Genomic DNA, 18900 nt, shown 5'->3' on the forward strand with positions numbered 1-18900 from the left:
CCTCTTGCCCAGATCCAATGCTGTTTATGAATCATTTGGTGGCAGAAATGATGGAACCAGTCTTCTGCCTCGTCATTGGAACTGTGTCTCTCTGTCTCACGTGGGGCTGGGCACTGTGCTGCTGTGCCATAATCTGCCCTTTCTAGTTGATTTTGTTTTAATCTTCCTGTCTTTGGGTTCATGTACACTAGACAAAAAAGGTGCTGCCACCACCACTGATGGTAGCAACATCTAATGCCTACAGTGCATCTAAAATGCTTTGTGTCCTTATACAAGTCACTCAGCTGCTATAGAGTGATTGGCATAGCTGGTTGCATTGTGCCACTGTGGAGCAAGCCTTTATGTCACCTTCACAGTCTACACTAGTGATCTGCGTGCGTGAACAAGAAGTCACAGCACTGCAGCTGTACTAGTGCTGCTGGCCCTCCCACCGCCATTCTACAATGCTGTGCTCCTCCTTTCAATAACTGATTTGTGCAATGAGCCCCAGCAACTGTATCCCTAGCATCACCCCGAACATTATATAAAAGTGTTATGGAACACTGACCCTGGAAACCATAGGACTTGGCCAAAATGCCCAGAATACCATTCAGATCTCATGATAATTTGCAAATTTCCAAAAAGCACCTGTACTAGAGAGCTGTGCTGGGAACTGGGATAAGAGTCCCACAATGCACTGGTATGATCAAGGTTGGAGGGATGTAGAAATGGCACAAACATTTTTGTATAAACTGATTTGCATTCTGCCTGTGCTGCACCTCTGCTAGGAGACACAGTCCAGCCAACGCTTGCATGCACTGTTTATCCCCATGACAATGCATTCCCTAACACTTCCATTCAATCAATTGTGTGTATCTTTTGCAGGGGAGAGTAGGGAGAAAGATGGAGTTGCATCCATTTTAATAGACTTGATGAGGCTGCTGTTTTAACCTGTACTCTGTAGCACAGAGACTAAAAGCTTCTTACCCATAGCTGTCTGCAGTTTATCAATAACTCACTCTCTGCATTTCAGGAAAATTCAGCAGAAATTCAAATAAAACTATAGAAACCTTGAATTCTGAGTTCAGGCAGTGGAGGTTACTAACTGTATGTTTTTGTAATTTGTTAATCTTGTATCAGGCAAAGAAATCAATTTATAATGGAAAGAAAATATTGTGCCTTGCTGACAGTGCTCAGCTATGAGTGTATCCATCAGGTAACACAGATAAATGTTCAGTGCTTAGAATCATAGAATAATAGAATATCAGGGTTGGAAGGGACCTCAGGAGGTCATCCAGTCCAACCCCCTGCTCAAAGCAGGACCAATTCCCAACTAAATCATCCCAGCCAGGACTTTGTCAAGCCTGACCTTAAAAACCTCTAAGGAAGAAGATTCCACCACCTCACTAGGTAACCCATTCCAGTGCTTCACCACCCTCCTAGTGAAAAAGATTTTCCTAATATCCAACCTAAACCTCCCCCATTGCAACTTGAGACCATTGCTCCTTGTTCTGTCATCTGCTACCACTGAGAACAGTCTAGATCCATCCTCTTTGGAACCCCCTTTCAGGTAGTTGAAAGCAGCTATCAAATCCCCCCTCATTCTTCTCTTCTGCAGATTAAACAATCCCAGTTCCCTCAGCCTCTCCTCATAAGTCATGTGCTCCAGCGCCCTAATCATTTTTGTTGCCCTCCGCTGGACTCTTTCCAATTTTTCCACATCCTTCTTGTAGTGTGGGTCCCAAAACTGGACACAGTACTCCAGATGAGGCCTCACCAATGTCGAATAGAGGGGAATGATCACGTCCCTCGATCTGCTGGCAATGCCCCTACTTATACAGCCCAAAATGTCGTTAGCCTTCTTGGCAACAAGGGCACACTGTTGACTCATATCCAGCTTCTCGTCCACTGTAACCCCTAGGTCCTTTTCTGCAGAACTGCTTCCTAGCCATTCGGTCCCTAATCTGTAACAGTGAATGGGATTCTTCCGTCCTAAGTGCAGGACTCTGCACTTGTCCTTGTTGAACCTCATCAGGTTTCTTTTGGTCCAATCCTCTAATTTGTCTAGGTCCCTCTGTATCCTATCCCTACCCTCCAGCGTATCTACCACTCCTCCCAGTTTAGTGTCATCGTCAAATTTCCTGAGAGTGCAGTCCACGCCATCCTCCAGATCATTAATGAAGATACTGAACAAAACCGGCCCCAGGACCGACCCTTGGGGCACTCCGCTTGGGGCACTGCTAGTGAGTTATCCTGCCAACTAGACAGGGAGCCATTGATCACTACCCATTGAGCCCGACGATCTAGCCAGCTTTCTATCCACCTTATAGTCCATTAATCCAGCCCATACATCTTTAACTTGCTGGCAAGAATACTGTGGGAGACCGTATCAAAAGCTTTGCTAAAGTCAAGGAATAACACATCCACTGCTTTCCCCTCATCCACAGACCCAGTTATCTTCTCATAGAAGGCAATTAGGTTAGTCAGGCATGACTTGCCCTTGGTGAATCCATGCTGACTGTTCCCGATCACTTTCCTCTCCTCTAAGTGCTTCAGAATTGATTCCTTGAGGACCTTCTCCATGATTTTTCCAGGGACTGAGGTGAGGCTGAGTGGCCTGTAGTTCCCCGGATCCTCCTTTTTCCCTTTTTTAAAGATGGGGACTACATTAGCCTTTTTCTAGTCGTCCGGGACCTTCCCTGATTGCCATGAGTTTTCAAAGATAATGGCCAATGGCTCTGCAATCACATCCACCAATTCCTTTAGCACCCTCGGATGCAGCGCATCTGGTCCCATGGACTTGTGCTCGTCCAGTTTTTCTAAATAGTCCCGAACCACTTTTTTCTCCACAGAGGGCTGGTTACGTCCTCCCCATACTGTGCTGCCCAGTGCAGCAGTCTGGGAGCTGACCTTGTTTCTGAAGACAGAGGCAAAAAAAGCATTAAGTACATTAGCTTTTTCCACATCCTCTGTCACTAGGTTGCCTCTCTCATTCAGTAAGGGTCCCACACTTTCCTTGACTTTCTTCTTGTTGCTAACATCCCTGAAGAAATCCTTCTTGTTACTCTTAACATCTCTTGCTAGCTGCAACTCCAAGTGTGATTTGGCCTTCCTGATTTCACTCCTGCAGGCCTGAGCAATATTTTTATACTCCTCCCTGGTCATTTGTCCATTCTTCCACTTTTTGTAAGCTCCTTTTTACGTTTAAGATCAGCAAGGATTTCACTGTTAAGCCAAGCTGGTCGCCTGCCATATTTACTATTCTTTCTACACATCGGGATGTTTTTTCCCTGCAACCTCAATAAAGATTCTTTAAAATACAGCCAGCTCTCCTGGACTCCTTTGCCCCTCATGTTATTCTCCCAGGGGATCCTGCCCATCAGTTCCCTGAGGGAGTCAAAGTCTGCTTTTCTGAAGTCCAGGGTCCATATTCTGCTGCTCTCCTTTCTTCCTTGTGTCAGGATCCTGAACTCGACCATCTCATGGTCACTGCCTCCCAGGTTCCCATCCACTTTTGATTCTCCTACTAATTCTTCCTGGTTTGTGAGCAGCAGGTCAAGAAGAGCTCTGCCCCTAGTTGGTTCCTCCAGCACTTGCACCAGGAAATTGTCCCCTACACTTTCCAAAAACTTCCTGGATTGTCTGTGCACTGCTGTATTGCTCTCCCAGCAGATATCAGGGTGATTAAAGTCTCCCATGAGAACCAGGGCCTGCGATCTAGTAACTTCTGCTAGTTGCTGGAAGAAAGCCTCGTCCACCTCATCCCCCTGGTCTGGTGGTCTATAGCAGACTCCCACCACGACATCACCCTTGTTGCTCACACTTCTGAACTTAATCCAGAGACTCTCAGGTTTCTCTGCAGTTTCATACCGGAGCTCTGAGCAGTCATACTCCTCTCTTACATACAATGCAACTCCCCCACCTTTTCTGCCCTGGCTGTCCTTCCTGAACAGTTTATATCCATCCATGACAGTACTCCAGTCATGTGAGTTATCCCACCAAGTCTCTGTTATTCCAATCACATCATAGTTCCTTGACTGTGCCAGGGACTGCCAGTTCTCCCTGCTTGTTTCTCAGTATGGGGCACTGGGTTTAAGGAAGGTAGCCTCTGGGGGGTGGGTTAGGCTGTGGGAAATCCTGGATGCATAGGTTGTTAAGGTAGATATCCTAAAGCAGAATAAGTCATAGCTTGTGGAAGATATAGCATGAGTAAGTGTTGGGTAGTGGAGGGTACTAAGTGGGTAATGGGTTCACTGTTTGGGGTGGAGGTATCCCGCATGCAAACCTCTTAATTGCTCTCCGTTAGGCAGTACTTTCTGCTTTAAGTGTTATTTAATAAATGCTCTTGCTTGGCCGTTGAAATGCATTGCAGTGCTGCAAATACTTTATGGTGACTTTATTATGCTTTTCTTTTGTGGTGCTCTAAGTTCTCTCTGTGTTGGGAACATAGCTGATGTTCCACTGCTATCAGATGCACACTGATAGCTTACCTGCCTGGTCTTTTTTCTCCTAACTCTCTGAACTGATTTTTCATCTTCAAGAGTCTGATTATTAAATATTTTTACATTTTCATTATTATTATCATCATTATTTATTATTATTATTTTATTTATTGTTTTTTTGCTTTTTGTAACTAGATTAGGTTTTGTTTCGCCTTTTTTTTTTTTTACATTTAACATTTTATATTTTGTAGATTTAGTCCTTAATGCTTTTTGGGTTTGTTTTTATGTATTGTATTTTCAGTGTTAAATTCATAGAATTGTGACTGCTCATGGTGACACATTACTCCTATGAATTTTGGGCTTTTACAATGCATTTTGGAGGTCACGGCTACACATTTGAAATTTAGGAGGCTCACAGGTCTGAATCTAGGTAAGTGGTGGCTATGGAGAGTATCCTTTTGTATGTGAAGGATTATGGAGATCACCCCCTGAACTGTAGGATAGCTAGTGAGTGAGGGAGATTTGGTGGTAGAGAGGGGGAGAAGGAATATCTCAGCAGTGTCTAGTAGAGTTCCTGAAAGGTTAAAAGGAATATCTTGGCTGTATCCAAGGGTTTTGGAGTGGATGGTCCCAAAATGGACTGGTTGGCTGTAGAGAATATTCCATACGTAAGTGGTAGATTCGCTGGAGGGTAGGGATAGGATACAGAGGGACCTAGACAAATTAGAGGATTGGGCCAAAAGAAACCTGATGAGGTTCAACAAGGACAAGTGCAGAGTCCTGCACTTAGGATGGAAGAATCCCATTCACTGTTACAGACTAGGGACCGAATGGCTAGGAAGCAGTTCTGCAGAAAAGGACCTAGGGGTTACAGTGGACGAGAAGCTGGATATGAGTCAACAGTGTGCCCTTGTTGCCAAGAAGGCTAACGACATTTTGGGCTGTATAAGTAGGGGCATTGCCAGCAGATCGAGGGACGTGATCATTTCCCTCTATTTGACATTGGTGAGGCCTCATCTGGAGTACTGTGTCCAGTTTTGGGCCCCACACTACAAGAAGGATGTGGAAAAATTGGAAAGAGTCCAGCGGAGGGCAACAAAAATGATTAGGGGGCTGGAGCACATGACTTATAAGGAGAGGCTGAGGGAACTGGGATTGTTTAGTCTGCAGAAGAGAAGAATGAGGGGGGAATTGATAGCTGCTTTCAACTACCTGAAAGGGGGTTCCAAAGAGGATGGATCTAGACTGTTCTCAGTGGTAGCAGATGACAGAACTAGGAGTAATGGTCTCAAGTTGCAGTGGGGGAGGTTTAGGTTGGCTATTAGGAAACACTATTTCACTAGGAGGGTGGTGAAGCACTGGAATGCGTTACCTAGGGAGGTGGTGGAGTCTCCTTCCTTGGAGGTTTTTAAGGCCCGGCTTGACAAAGCCCTGTCTGGGATGATTTAGTTGGGAATTGGTCCTGCTTTGAGCAGGGGGTTGGACTGGATGACCTCCTGAGGTCCCTTCCAACCCTGATATTCTATGATTCTATGAATTAAGAAGCATAACCGATGGAGTGTGGTAGACCATGGTGGTTATCCCATGAGTGTGTTTTGAGTGGAGGATTATATAAATAAGCAGCAGTGCATGGGGCATGCTTTTGGAATAGGAGTAGCACCCATGGCATTGGTGGTTTAGTGTTTTTGACTGTGGTTTTATTTACATTTTACACTGAATAATGGTGCATTTTTAGCCCCTTTGCTTCCGAGCGTTGGGAGTGCAGTGGCAGGTGTTTGTCAAAGTAACGTAAGTCCCAATGCATTGGAGTTGTCCACGAAACCCTCTGATTTGATACTTTGCCCTTGCACATTAGAATGGAAGCACCCAGAATAGGAATTTTAAAAAGTTGTGAGAAGTCTAATGTTCAAATATAGCAGCCTAAGTAAAATGTCCATATTTCAAATTTGATGCCCAAATCAGTAAGTAGCTTCACAAATGACCATTTAATGCACCAGGATGATGATCTGAACATCCATACAGGAGAAGTGGGTGTGCTGTTTGGGCTCACAATCCAAAAAGGTCAAGCAAAAAAAGTGGATAAAATTTGATAGCAACATTGTAAAAAAATAAACAAATTCAATTTCAGTGTCTGCACCGTAAATAATCAGGAAATGGGTGTGGCACAGGACACTTGGTTTCCTTACTGCAGTATCCAGCAGGATACTGTAGGAATGAGCATGGACAGGGAGACTTCAATGTCTTTCTAATTAAAGTAGTATGTCAATAACGGGTATGGTTGTTTTTTTTTGTTTTTTTTAAGAATGCATGGCTGCCAAGGGTTACATTGCCATTTTTTCACTATCTTCATTCCCATCCCACTTGGAACTGTTTTGTTGCATCATGAAATTGTTAGGAAGAAGGACTGTAGAACACAGACTTCCAAAAAACGGAGGTGCAGACAATATCACAGTTCCAAGACTGTGAGGCCTAAAGTAGTACCTAGTTTTAAAGAGTAATTAACAAACTAAGTAGAAGCAGAAGCTTCCTAGCAACTGCACAGAAGAGAATATGCAAATAGGGATGGCAATAACTATAGTAAGGAAATTGGGGGGTGGGTATATATCAAATAGCTTTTCCACCCAACTGGAAAACATTGTAATATGTTGCTCTAGAAGTTCACTTTGCTATCCTCTTTCAGGAAATGCTTTAAGTGGCATTGGGAGGTAGTGGGGGTGAACGGTTAGAAACCCTGCCAAGAAGACTTGGGAGATCTCATTTGGGTCTGATGAGAAGGTGAACTGGCTGAGTCTGAAACAGTGCTTTCTTAATTGGCAAGCAGGGAGTGCAGCATCAAATGCTGTAGTATTCTTGAAAGCTTCCTGTATTTTTCAGGATGTGGTAGGATGAGGAATGGGGCCATAATTTATGTTGAACAGGGACTTGGTTTGAGCACATTTCAGGTTGGAAATACATCTCAAGGGGTTATTTATGACATCTTTTGATTTCTAAACTCTTGGTCCTGTCTTTCATCCAGTTGGGGAGAACCACATGTGTTGTCATCCTGGGTCCATGCCTGGCTGTCTTCTACGTGAGCTAATACAGACATGTAGCTCTCCCCTACTAGTGAAGTAAGACCATTTCAGCTTGAATACCCACTTTATTTAAGCTGCCTAGTATCAAAAATATTTACCTGTCCCTTCAAATGAAGTGGTAGCATTAGAAATCTATTAAACAAGTTCTGTGCCAATGAACTACTGTAATGATGGATCCAGAGCATCTATGAAGCCGCTTCATAGAAGGCTGTATCGCTTTCCAGAAATGATTGTGCTTTCCTTCTTGCACTGGGTATTTTGGAAGACATTGGCCTGATTTTCAGAAGTGCTGAGCACCCATAAATCCCAGTGAAGTCAAGGGAAGCTGCAGCTGTTTTTCACCTTTGAAAATCAGGTCACATTCCATTATGAGTAGACCTTATATCTCACGTAACTTCTGAAGCCCTGAAATGCCATCTGTGTTGGTAATAAAGAAAGAGGGGGATCTGTATTTATACCAGGTAGGATTTGCTTGCTGAGTTCTGTACAGGAACTTGCTGTTCATTTGCAGTGCTAAGCAGGCACAATAAGCTCTGGGTGTTCAGTTTGTGGTACTCATTTTCCATAATTTGCTACAAGGCATTCATCAGTCCAGTAAATAAGAAATTATCTGAAACATATAGATGCACTTTTTCCTTTCTGTTTTCTCCTTCTTTGTATTGTCATAGTGCCCAAATGATGAAATGTCTGAATCTGGGCAGTCTTCTGCAGCTGCCACTCCAAGCACCACTGGGACAAAGTCCAACACACCAACCTCATCTGTGCCCTCTGCTGCTGTCACACCCCTAAACGAGAGTCTGCAACCCATCAGTGACTACAGTGGAACACCCAAGAACAATAAGAGGGCACGGGAAAAGCGGAACAGCAGGAACATGGAAGTGCAGGTCACCCAGGAGATGAGGAATGTCAGCATAGGTATGGCAGGTGTATTCTTCTGTATATATTCTTTGCTAGCCAACCTGTTGCATGCCCACTTTAATAAAAGGCATACATGGGCATTGTAAAATCAAATACCAGAAGAGGTCTGGAGGGACTGAAGGAGTAACTAGCTTAGTTCAACTGAAAGACAATGCTCTCTGTTTATTAAGGGTACAGTTGGAAGTAGGGGAATAAAGGTGGGTGATATGCTCATTTATGCTTGATGGTACGACTATGCTTGCTTTTTGGACAGTGGCATGCTTTGTGGAGGGAAAAAAAAGATTCATTGACATGGAGCCAATTTCCAAGTTTATTGCAACTGACTTAGAGGAGATTTCTTCTGAAAGCTCCCAAATGAGTTCCTGACAAAGTGAAACCACAAAACAGTAGAAAAATCTTGTGCTGTAGCCTTTGACTGAGGATGCCAGTGTTGAAATCCCATTTGTAGTTATATTAGCAGCCTGCTTGCTACCAGGATCACACTCCCCTGGCTGGCAGAGGGCAATGTAGTTCCTCAAGAAGTACTTACATACTGGGTGCCTAACCAATAAATCAGTATCATTTTAATGATGTCAGTTAAGCCAGCACAGTAAATATAAGTATCAGCACTGGGAGAGAGACATAGAAGTCTCGGCTCTCTCCACTCTCCATCACTGGCCTGTATGGGTTGGCAAGAACTGTCATAGAATCATAGACTATTAGGGTGTGATGTGTTTGGTCACAGAGACCCTCTTGGGACCGTCATCTGACATGCTGGAATTACCTCTGAGCCCGTTTTCCACTGCCAGCTTGGGACTCCAGAACCCTGCCTTGTTGAGCCAGACACACTAGTCTGCTGCAACACAGACCCAGGTCTGGTCCATGCCCCCAAAGTTGCAGACTTTGACCAAAAACTGCTCAGCAAGTCACCTATCTCCAGCACCCAGACAACCAGTTCCCAATGGGATCCAAACCCCAAATAAATCTGTTTTACTCTGTATAAAGCTTATACAGGGTAAACTCATAAATTGTCTGCCCTCTATAACACTGATAGAGAGATATGCACAGCTGTTTTCTCCCCCAGGTATTAATCACTTATACTCTGGGTTTACTAATAAACAAAAGTGATTTTATTAAGTATAAAAAGTAGGATTTAAGTGGTTTCAAGTAATAACAGACAGAACAAAGTAAGTTACCAAGAAAAATAAAACAAAACACGCAAGTCTAAGGCTAATACATTTAAGAGCCTGAATTCAGGTAAATCTCACCCTCAGAGATGTTCCAATAAGCTTCTGTCACAGACTAGACTCCTTCTTAGTCTGGGCCCAATCCTTTCCCATGGTACAGTTCTTGTTAGTTCCAGCTCAGGTGGTAAGTAGGGGTTTTCTCATGACTGCCGTCACCTTTGTTCTGTTCCACCCCCTTTTATATCTTTGTCACAAGGCGGGAATTCTTTCTCTCTCTGGGTTCCTACCCTTCCTAGTTAATGGGAGCCATCAAGATCCTAAGTCACCATTAATGACCCACACTTTGCATAGTTACAATAGGACTTCAGAGTAATACTTCATATTTCTAGCTGATATGGTACATATATACATACATACATACATATAGGATGAATACACTCAGTAGATTATAAGCTTTGTAATGATACCTTACAAGAGACCTTTTGCATGAAGCATATTCCAGTTACATTATATTAACACTCATTAGCATATTTCCATAAAACATATGGAGTGCAACGTCACATAGGGTTGGAAGAGACCTTAGGTCATCTAGTCCAATCCCCTGCTCAAAGCAGGACCAACCCCAACTAAATCATCCCAGCCAGGGCTTTGTCAAGTTGGGTCTTAAAAAACCTCTAAGGATGGAGATTCCACCACCTCCCTAGATAACCCATTCCAGTGCTTCACCGCCCTCTTAGTGAAATAGTTTTTCCTAATATCCAACCTAGACCTCCCCCACTGCAACTTGAGACCATTGCTCCTTGTTCTTTCATCTGCTACCACTGTGGACAACCTAGCTCCATCCTCTTTGGAACCCCCCTTCAGGTAGTTGAAGACTACTATCAAATCCCCCCTCACTCTTCTGCAGACTAAATAAGACCACTTCCCTCAGCCTCTCCTCATAAGTCATTTGCCCCAGCCCCCTAATGATTTTTGTTGCCCTCCGCTGGACTCTCTCCAATTTGTCCACATCCTTTCTGTAGTGGGGGGCCCAAAACTGGATGCAGTATTCCAGATGTGGCCTCACCAGTGCTGGGTAGCGGGGAATAATCACGTCCCTCGATATGCTGGCAATGCTCCTACTAATGCAGCCCAATATGCCATTAGCCTTCTTGGCTACAAGGTCACACTGTTGACTCATAGCAAGAGAAAGTTGATAGCAAGAGAAAGTTAGTAGTAAACATACGAGGCCATCGCTGGTGTAATTCCAATAGTGACAATGTATTTACACTCAGGATAAATCTGTTTTGCAGCATGTCTTCCCTCTGCCCGTGCCAAATACATTGCAGTCCACTACAGGAAGCAGCAGAGGGCTGCAGCTCCAACGCACTTTAAATAATTTTCAGTATAGTCACATGTAAAATTGCTGCTAGACCTGCTGGATATTGGTTAGAAAGTTTGTACTGGGGAGTCATCATCAATGTAGCCTGGAGGAGTGTCTTCCATTTCCATGAAGGCTAATGGAATTGCATTGGATTGGATTAATTTGATCCACGTGAACTGCTTAGGAGAAAGTATCTGAATGACGGGCCAGAAAAAAAAACCCCTGAGAACGAAGATTCTTGTCAGTCCATAATGGATGTATAAAATCTGCTGCTTTTTACCATGCACAAATAGACTTTAGAATTTGGGGTAAATGGGACATGAGCTCCTAAGCTATTATAGAGGAGTGCATGCAACATCAAACCTAATTAACACTTCAGTAGATCTTCTGGGTCCAAAATCTGCCCTCAGATATGTGGGTACAACTCCATCTGAAGTCAACATGTATCTGAGGGCAGAATTTGGGGCCTGGATATTAAAGGCATATAGTTTAATACACAGAGGCTAATTCATCCCTACTATAACTCTGTTGAAGATATTAGAATCACAGAAATGAAGGACTGGAAGGAACCTCAATAGGTTATCTAGTCCAGTCCCCTGCACTGAGAGAGGGAGGAATAAGTACTATCTAGACCATCCCTGACAGGTGTTTTGATAGAGATTCCACAACCTCCTGAGGTAATTTGTTCCAATGCTTAACCACCCTGACAGGAAGTTTTTCCTAAGGTCTAACCTAAAACTCCCTTGCTGCAATTTCAGCCCATTATTTCTTGTCCTGTCCTCAGTAGATAAGAACAATTTATCACTCTCCTCTTTATAACAACCTTTTATGTACATGAACACTGATATATTTCCCTGACATGCCCCCCCCCCCCCGTCTTCTCTTTTCCAGACTGAACCAAAGAATTTTTTTCGATCTTTCGTCATAGGTCATGTTTTCTAGACCTTTAATCATTTTTGTTCCTCTTCTCTGAATTTTCTCCAATTTGTCCACATATTTCCTACACCATGGTACCCACTGGATGCAGTATTCCAGTTGAGGCCTTATCAGTGCTGAGTAGAGTAGAAGAATTACTTCTTGTGTCTTGCTTACTACTCTCCTGCTAATACATCCCTAGAGCAATTCAAGGGAACTGAACACCTTTTTATGGACCATGTTCAAGCTTGATAGCTGAAACTTTTGCCACAGCTGTTATTTCTGCCATGTCCTTAATAAATGAAACCTAGGAGCAGCACTCAGTGCTGGGGGCAAATATGGATGACTTGAAATTTCAGTATTGTGTGTTTTTTGCAGCTAGAGTTAAAATGTGGGTGATACAAGTGCATCAGAGCAGAATGGAGAAGACAGGTTTCTGAAACCGAGGTCCAGTGTTCCGAAAGGAGTGGAGAGGGGCTGGATTTTCCTTGTAAAATCATAATCATTTTCAATGTTTGGGGAAATCTTCCTCAACTTTTTTTTAAAATTAGAAACTTGAGAACCATTGGTATAAGGAGCCCTGTTCTGGCAACAGATGCACACCATGTTTTGTCTTAAAACGTGACGAATGTTGCCAAGTGTTGCACATTGACAACCTGAAGCAATGAAATGAATACTATAAAGGTATCATGGGTTTTGTATACAGTAACTCCTCGCTTAATGTTGTAGTTATGTTCCTGAAAAATGTGACTTTAAGCAAAATGATGTTAAGCGAATCCAATTTCCCCATAAGAATTAATGTAAGTGCGGGGGTTAGGTTCCAGGGAAATTTTTTTCACCAGACAAAAGACTATATTATATATATGTATACACAGTATAAGTTTTAAACAAATAATTTAATACTGTACACAGCAATGATGATTGTGAAGCTTGGTTGAGGTGGTGGAGTCAGAGGGTGGGCTATTTCCCAGGGAATGCCTTACTGCTAAATGATGAACTAGAACTCGGCTGATCCCTCAAGGGTTAACACATTGTTGTTAATGTAGCCTCATACTCTACAAGGCAGCACGAATGGAGGGAGGGGAGACAGCATGGCAGACAGAGACAGAGATACACACCCTGTGTGTGTGTGAGAGAGAGATGCGCATTGCCCCTTTAAGTACGCTGAACTTCTCTAAGTAGATTGTCTTTTTAAGTAGACCAGGAAGTTGAGACAGCAGCTGCTGCCAGCACGCTCCCTCCGTCCTGAGCCCTGTCATGTGTGTCCCCCCCGCCATGGAGATGGGGTAAGCAGGCAGGAGCAGGGGGGAGGGGGACACCCTGATATTAGCCCCCCTCTTTCCCCTCTCCCCCCCCCGCCCCGCACAGCAAGCAAGAGGCTCCCGGGAGCAGCTCCAAGGCAGAGGGCAGGAGCAGCACATGGCAGTGGGGGGAGGGACAGCTGAACTGCCGGCAATTGATAGCCTGCTGGGCGGCTGCCGCACAGGGAACTTAGGGGAGCGGGGAGCTGATGGGGGGCTGCCTGTCCACCCTGGTTCCAAGCCCCCACTAGCTACCTCCAACGGGCTGCTCTTTCTGCAAGCAGTGGACAAAGCAGGCAGCTGCCAAACAGTGTTATAAGGGAGCATTGCACAACTTTAAACGAGCATGTTCTCTAATTGATCAGCAACGTAACAACGAAACGACATTAATTGGGATGACTTTAAGTGGAGTTACTGTATTCCAACACTGAAGCTGTTTTACAGGGTCAATAAACCCCAAATCTGGTGCAGTTGAAATTCTAGTGTTGTTTATGAACTAAGGCCTGGATCCTGCAAGAATTTCTGTGTAGGCAGACCCTGTTGCTTATGTGGAGTCTGCCTGTATGGAACAACTTCAAGACTGGGTTCTAAAACAGTTTAATTTGTTGCATACTCTATAAGTCATTTGGAGCCTTATCTTTCTTCGTTCATCAAATAATGACTCCAGAACATGCATCACATTAGAAACAGATTAGGTTGCATGTATACAGTACATTGCTACTTCCACTTCACAATTTCACTATAATTAACAGTTAAATCAGATGTAAGCATGAGAATTTGTATACTCAAGTTGTTCCTATTTAAAGTGATTCAGTCATGATTTATAACACTAATAATTTTTGTTATAGAATAAATTAAATTACTGTATGTTTTTATATCTTTTATAATGTTGCAAAATGAGAGGGAGGTTTTTACTGCGAGATTAAAAGGACATTATTTGGTGTTGAATCTTTCTTAATTGACCTTAACTGTGCCCAAAAAAGATGACCTAATTTAAAACAATGTTACCGTTAGAATTCTGGAGCTATTTTAAAAGTTTAATATCCAGAAGTACTTCATTACCCCAGCCTAGTTACCCCACTGGCTGATGGTATTGCCACTGGCACGCTTCCAAGAATCCCCTATTTCTCACACCTATTCATGATGGTAGATCCCACCTCTACCTTTCCCCAGGAATTTTGAAACACGCCTTTCCTGCTGTAGTTTGTGACTCACTAGAAATCCATCTACACTCTAACTTTTTTAACACCTTGCACATGGTACCATATCAGAGGGGTAGCCGTGTTAGTCTGAATCTGTAAAAAGCAACAGAGGGTCCTGTGGCACCTTTGAGACTAACAGAAGTATTGGAGCGTAAGCTTTCGTGGATGAATGCCCACTTCATCAGACGAAAGTAATGGAAATTTCCAGAGGCAGGTATAAGTCAGTGAGGAGATAACGAGGTTAGTTCAATCAGGGAGGGTGAGGTGCTCTGCTAGCAGTTGAGGTGTGAACACCAAGGGAGGAGAAACTGCTTCTGTAGTTGGATAGCCATTCACAGTCTTTGTTTAATCCTGATCTGAGGGTGTCAAATTTGCAAATGAACTGGAGCTCAGCAGTTTCTCTTTGGAGTCTGGTCCTGAAGTTTTTTTGCTGTAAGATGGCTACCTTTACATCTGCTATTGTATGGCCAGGGAGGTTGAAGTGTTCTCCTACAGGTTTTTGTATATTGCCGTTCCTGATATCTGACTTGTGTCCATTTATCCTCTTGCGTAGTGACTGTCCAGTTTGGCCAATGTACATAGCAGAGGGGCATTGCTGGCACATGATGGCATATATAACAGGTCAGGTCAGCCATAAAAATGTTGGCATATTGTGGGGCCATGCGGGTGCCCATGGCGGTGCCACTGGTCTGGAGGTATATATTGTCACCAAATTTGAAATAATTGTGCGTGAGGATGAAGTCACAGAGCTCAGCAACAAGTTGTGCTGTGTCATCATCAGGGATACTGTTCCTGACAGCTTGTATTCCATCTGTGTGTGGGATGTTTGTGTAGAGAGCCTCTACATCCATGGTGGCTAGGATGGTGTTTTCTGGGAGGTCACCAATGCATTGTAGTTTTCTCAGGAAATCAGTGGTGTCACGGAGATAGCTGGGAGTGCTGGTGGCGTAGGGTCTGAGTAGGGAGTGAGTCCACATATCCAGACAGTCCTTCAGTGAGAGTGCCAATGCCCGAGATGATGGGGCGTCCAGGATTTCCAGGTTTGTGGATCTTGGGTAGTAGATAGAATGACCCCGGTCGAGGCTCTAAGGGTATGTTGATTTGTTCCAGTGTTAGTGTAGGGAGTGTCCTGAGTAGATGGTGCAGTTTCTTAGTGTATTCCTCAGTGGGATCTGAGGGAAGTGGCCTGTAGAATTTGGTATTGGAGAGTTGTCTGGCAGCCTCCTTCTGGTAGTCAGACCTGTTCATGATGACAACGGCACCTCCTTTATCAGCCTCTTTGATGATAATGTCAGGGTGGTTTCTGAGGCTGTGGATGGCATTGCGTTCTGCACGACTTAGGTTATGAGGCAAGTGATGTTGTTTTTCCACAATTTCTGCCTGTGCACGTCGGCGGAAGCATTCTATGTATAGGTCCAGACTGTCATTTCGACCCTCAGGAGGAGTCCATGTGGAGTTCTTCTTCCTGTGTTGTTGGTGGGAGGGTATCTGTGTATCAGTGCGCTGTTCAGTGTTATCTTGAAAGTATTCTTTCAGTCGGAGGCGGCGAAAGTAGGATTCCAGATCACCGCAGAACTGTATCATGTTCGTGGGGGTACTGGGGCAAAAAGAGAGTCCCCGAGATAGGACAGACTCTTCTGCTGGGTTGAGTGTGTAGCTGGATAAATTGACAATATTGCTGGGTGAGTTAGGGGTACCCCTGTTGTGGCCCCATGTGGCAGGTAGGATTTTAGACAGTTTACGGTCCTTTTTCCTTTGTAGAGAGGTGAAGTGTGTAATGTAGATCTCCTGTCTTAGTTTAGTAAAGTCCATTTGTGTGGAGGGTTGGTTATTTATGAAAGTCTCCAGGTTGGAGAGCTCTTCCTTGATGTTTTTCTGTTTGCTGTATAGGATGCTGATCAGGTGGTTCCTTAGTTTCTTAGGTAGTGTATGGCATAATCTCTCACTGTGGTCTGTGCAGTATGTAGATAGCAATGGATTTTTCACCTTCAGTCCATTTGGTATGATGTCCATCCGTTTGCATTTGGAAAGGAAGATGATGTCTGTCTGTATTTGTGCAAGTTTCTTCATGAGGTTGATAGATTTCCATTCCATACGGCTAAATGCAGTGCCTTGCATGTTGTTAAGTATCAGAGGGGTAGCCGTGTTAGTCTGAATCTGTAAAAAGCAACAGAGGGTCCTGTGGCACCTTTGAGACTAACAGAAGTATTGGAGCGTAAGCTTTCGTGGGTGAATGCCCACTTCATCAGACAAAAGTAATGGAAATTTCCAGAGGCAGGTATAAGTCAGTGAGGAGATAACGAGGTTAGTTCAATCAGGGAGGGTGAGGTGCTCTGCTAGCAGTTGAGGTGTGAACACCAAGGGAGGAGAAACTGCTTCTGTAGTTGGATAGCCATTCACAGTCTTTGTTTAATCCTGATCTGAGGGTGTCAAATTTGCAAATGAACTGGAGCTCAGCAGTTTCTCTTTGGAGTCTGGTCCTGAAGTTTTTTTGCTGTAAGATGGCTACCTTTACATCTGCTATTGTATGGCCAGGGAGGTTGAAGTGTTCTCCTACAGGTTTTTGTATATTGCCATTCCTGATATCTGACTTGGCCCCACAATATGCCAACATTTTTATGGCTGACCTGGAACAATGCTTCCTCAGCTCTCGTCCACTCATGCCCCTTCTCTACCTACACTACATTGATGACATCTTCATCATCTGGACCCATGGGAAGGAGACCCTGGGAGAATTCCACCATGATTTCAACAGCTTCCACCCCACCATCAACCTCAGCCTGGACCAATCTACACGGGAGGTCCACTTCCTAGACACCACAGTACAAATAAGTGATGGCCACATTAACACCACCCTATACCGAAAACCCACCGACCGCTACGCCTACCTTCATGCCTCCAGCTTCCACCCCGGACACACCACACGATCCATCGTCTACAGCCAAGCTCTGAGGTACAACCGCATCTGCTCCAATCCCTCAGACAGAGACCAACACCTACAAGATCTTCACCAAGCATTCTCTAAACTACGATACCCACACAAGGAAATAAAGAAACAAATAAACAGAGCCAGACGTGTACCTAGAAGCCTCCTGCTACAAGACAGGCCCAAAAAAGAAACCAACAGAACTCCACTGGCCATCACCTACAGTCCTCAGCTTAAACCTCTCCAACGCATCATCAGTGATCTACAACCCATCCTGGACAATGATCCCTCACTTTCACAGACCTTGGGAGGCAGGCCAGTCCTCGCCCACAGACAACCCGCCAACCTTAAGCATATTCTCACCAGCAACCACGCACCGCACCATAACAACTCTAACTCAGGAACCAACCCATGCAACAAACCTCGATGCCAACTCTGCCCACATATCTACACCAGCAACACCATCACAGGACCTAACCAGATCAGCTACAACATCACCGGCTCATTCACCTGCACGTCCACCAATGTTATATATGCCATCATGTGCCAACAATGCCCCTCTGCTATGTACATTGGCCAAACTGGACAGTCACTACGCAAGAGGATAAATGGACACAAGTCAGATATCAGGAATGGCAATATACAAAAACCTGTAGGAGAACACTTCAACCTCCCTGGCCATACAATAGCAGATGTAAAGGTAGCCATCTTACAGCAAAAAAACTTCAGGACCAGACTCCAAAGAGAAACTGCTGAGCTCCAGTTCATTTGCAAATTTGACACCCTCAGATCAGGATTAAACAAAGACTGTGAATGGCTATCCAACTACAGAAGCAGTTTCTCCTCCCTTGGTGTTCACACCTCAACTGCTAGCAGAGCACCTCACCCTCCCTGATTGAACTAACCTCGTTATCTCCTCACTGACTTATACCTGCCTCTGGAAATTTCCATTACTTTTGTCTGATGAAGTGGGCATTCACCCACGAAAGCTTACGCTCCAATACTTCTGTTAGTCTCAAAGGTGCCACAGGACCCTCTGTTGCATGGTACCATAGCAATCTTGAGAGTGCTCCCCATGATCTTTTTTGATACCCAAAGAGGCTTAAGACCAGTCAGAGAATACAGTCCCTAGAGTGGAACAACTGTTGGCCTTCTTTTCTTCTGGATCTGTCTCTTATCTGTGCATTATCTTCTGTAGGAATGGGTAGCAGTGATGAATGGTCTGATGTTCAGGATATCGTAGACTCTACGCCAGAGCTGGACATGTGCCAGGACCCCCGACTGGAGCACACTGGAAACAGGTACTTGCTTTTATCTTTTGTAAATATGCTATTTACTCTCCTTCATGTAACTTCTCGAGAAGTGAACAGAGACTCTGGGTTAAAGAGCTTGTGTAATTAAAGCTGCATAGAACTATGGTACATGTTAATGTGGTGGAGACATTGGTGTAAGAGCAATCATTGGATCCTTGCTTCCTCTGCCTAGTGCAGAATGAAGGATCTCTCAGGCACAAAACTCCCTGTTATCATGGGAAGAACACAAGCTCAAAATCTGTGTTAGAAATCTCCTCCAGATGATCCACAGTTGGACTGGTTTCAGTCAGTACAGTTTGCT

General features: G+C 44.2%; 1 protein-coding gene across 3 annotated transcripts in view; it reads left to right on the forward strand.

Moving 5' to 3' along the window:
• Positions 1-18900, forward strand: part of MAPK8IP3 (mitogen-activated protein kinase 8 interacting protein 3) — a 192471-nt gene that overhangs the window by 85403 nt on the left and 88168 nt on the right. For all 3 annotated transcript variants that reach the window (XM_065411505.1, XM_065411507.1, XM_065411506.1), the window contains exons 6-7: positions 8164-8410; positions 18485-18587. In XM_065411505.1, the coding sequence (XP_065267577.1) occupies positions 8164-8410; positions 18485-18587 (350 nt within the window). The remainder of the gene's footprint in view (positions 1-8163; positions 8411-18484; positions 18588-18900) is intronic.

This window comes from Emys orbicularis, chromosome 10 (assembly GCF_028017835.1).
Source record: "Emys orbicularis isolate rEmyOrb1 chromosome 10, rEmyOrb1.hap1, whole genome shotgun sequence".
Lineage (NCBI taxonomy): Eukaryota > Metazoa > Chordata > Testudines > Emydidae > Emys > Emys orbicularis.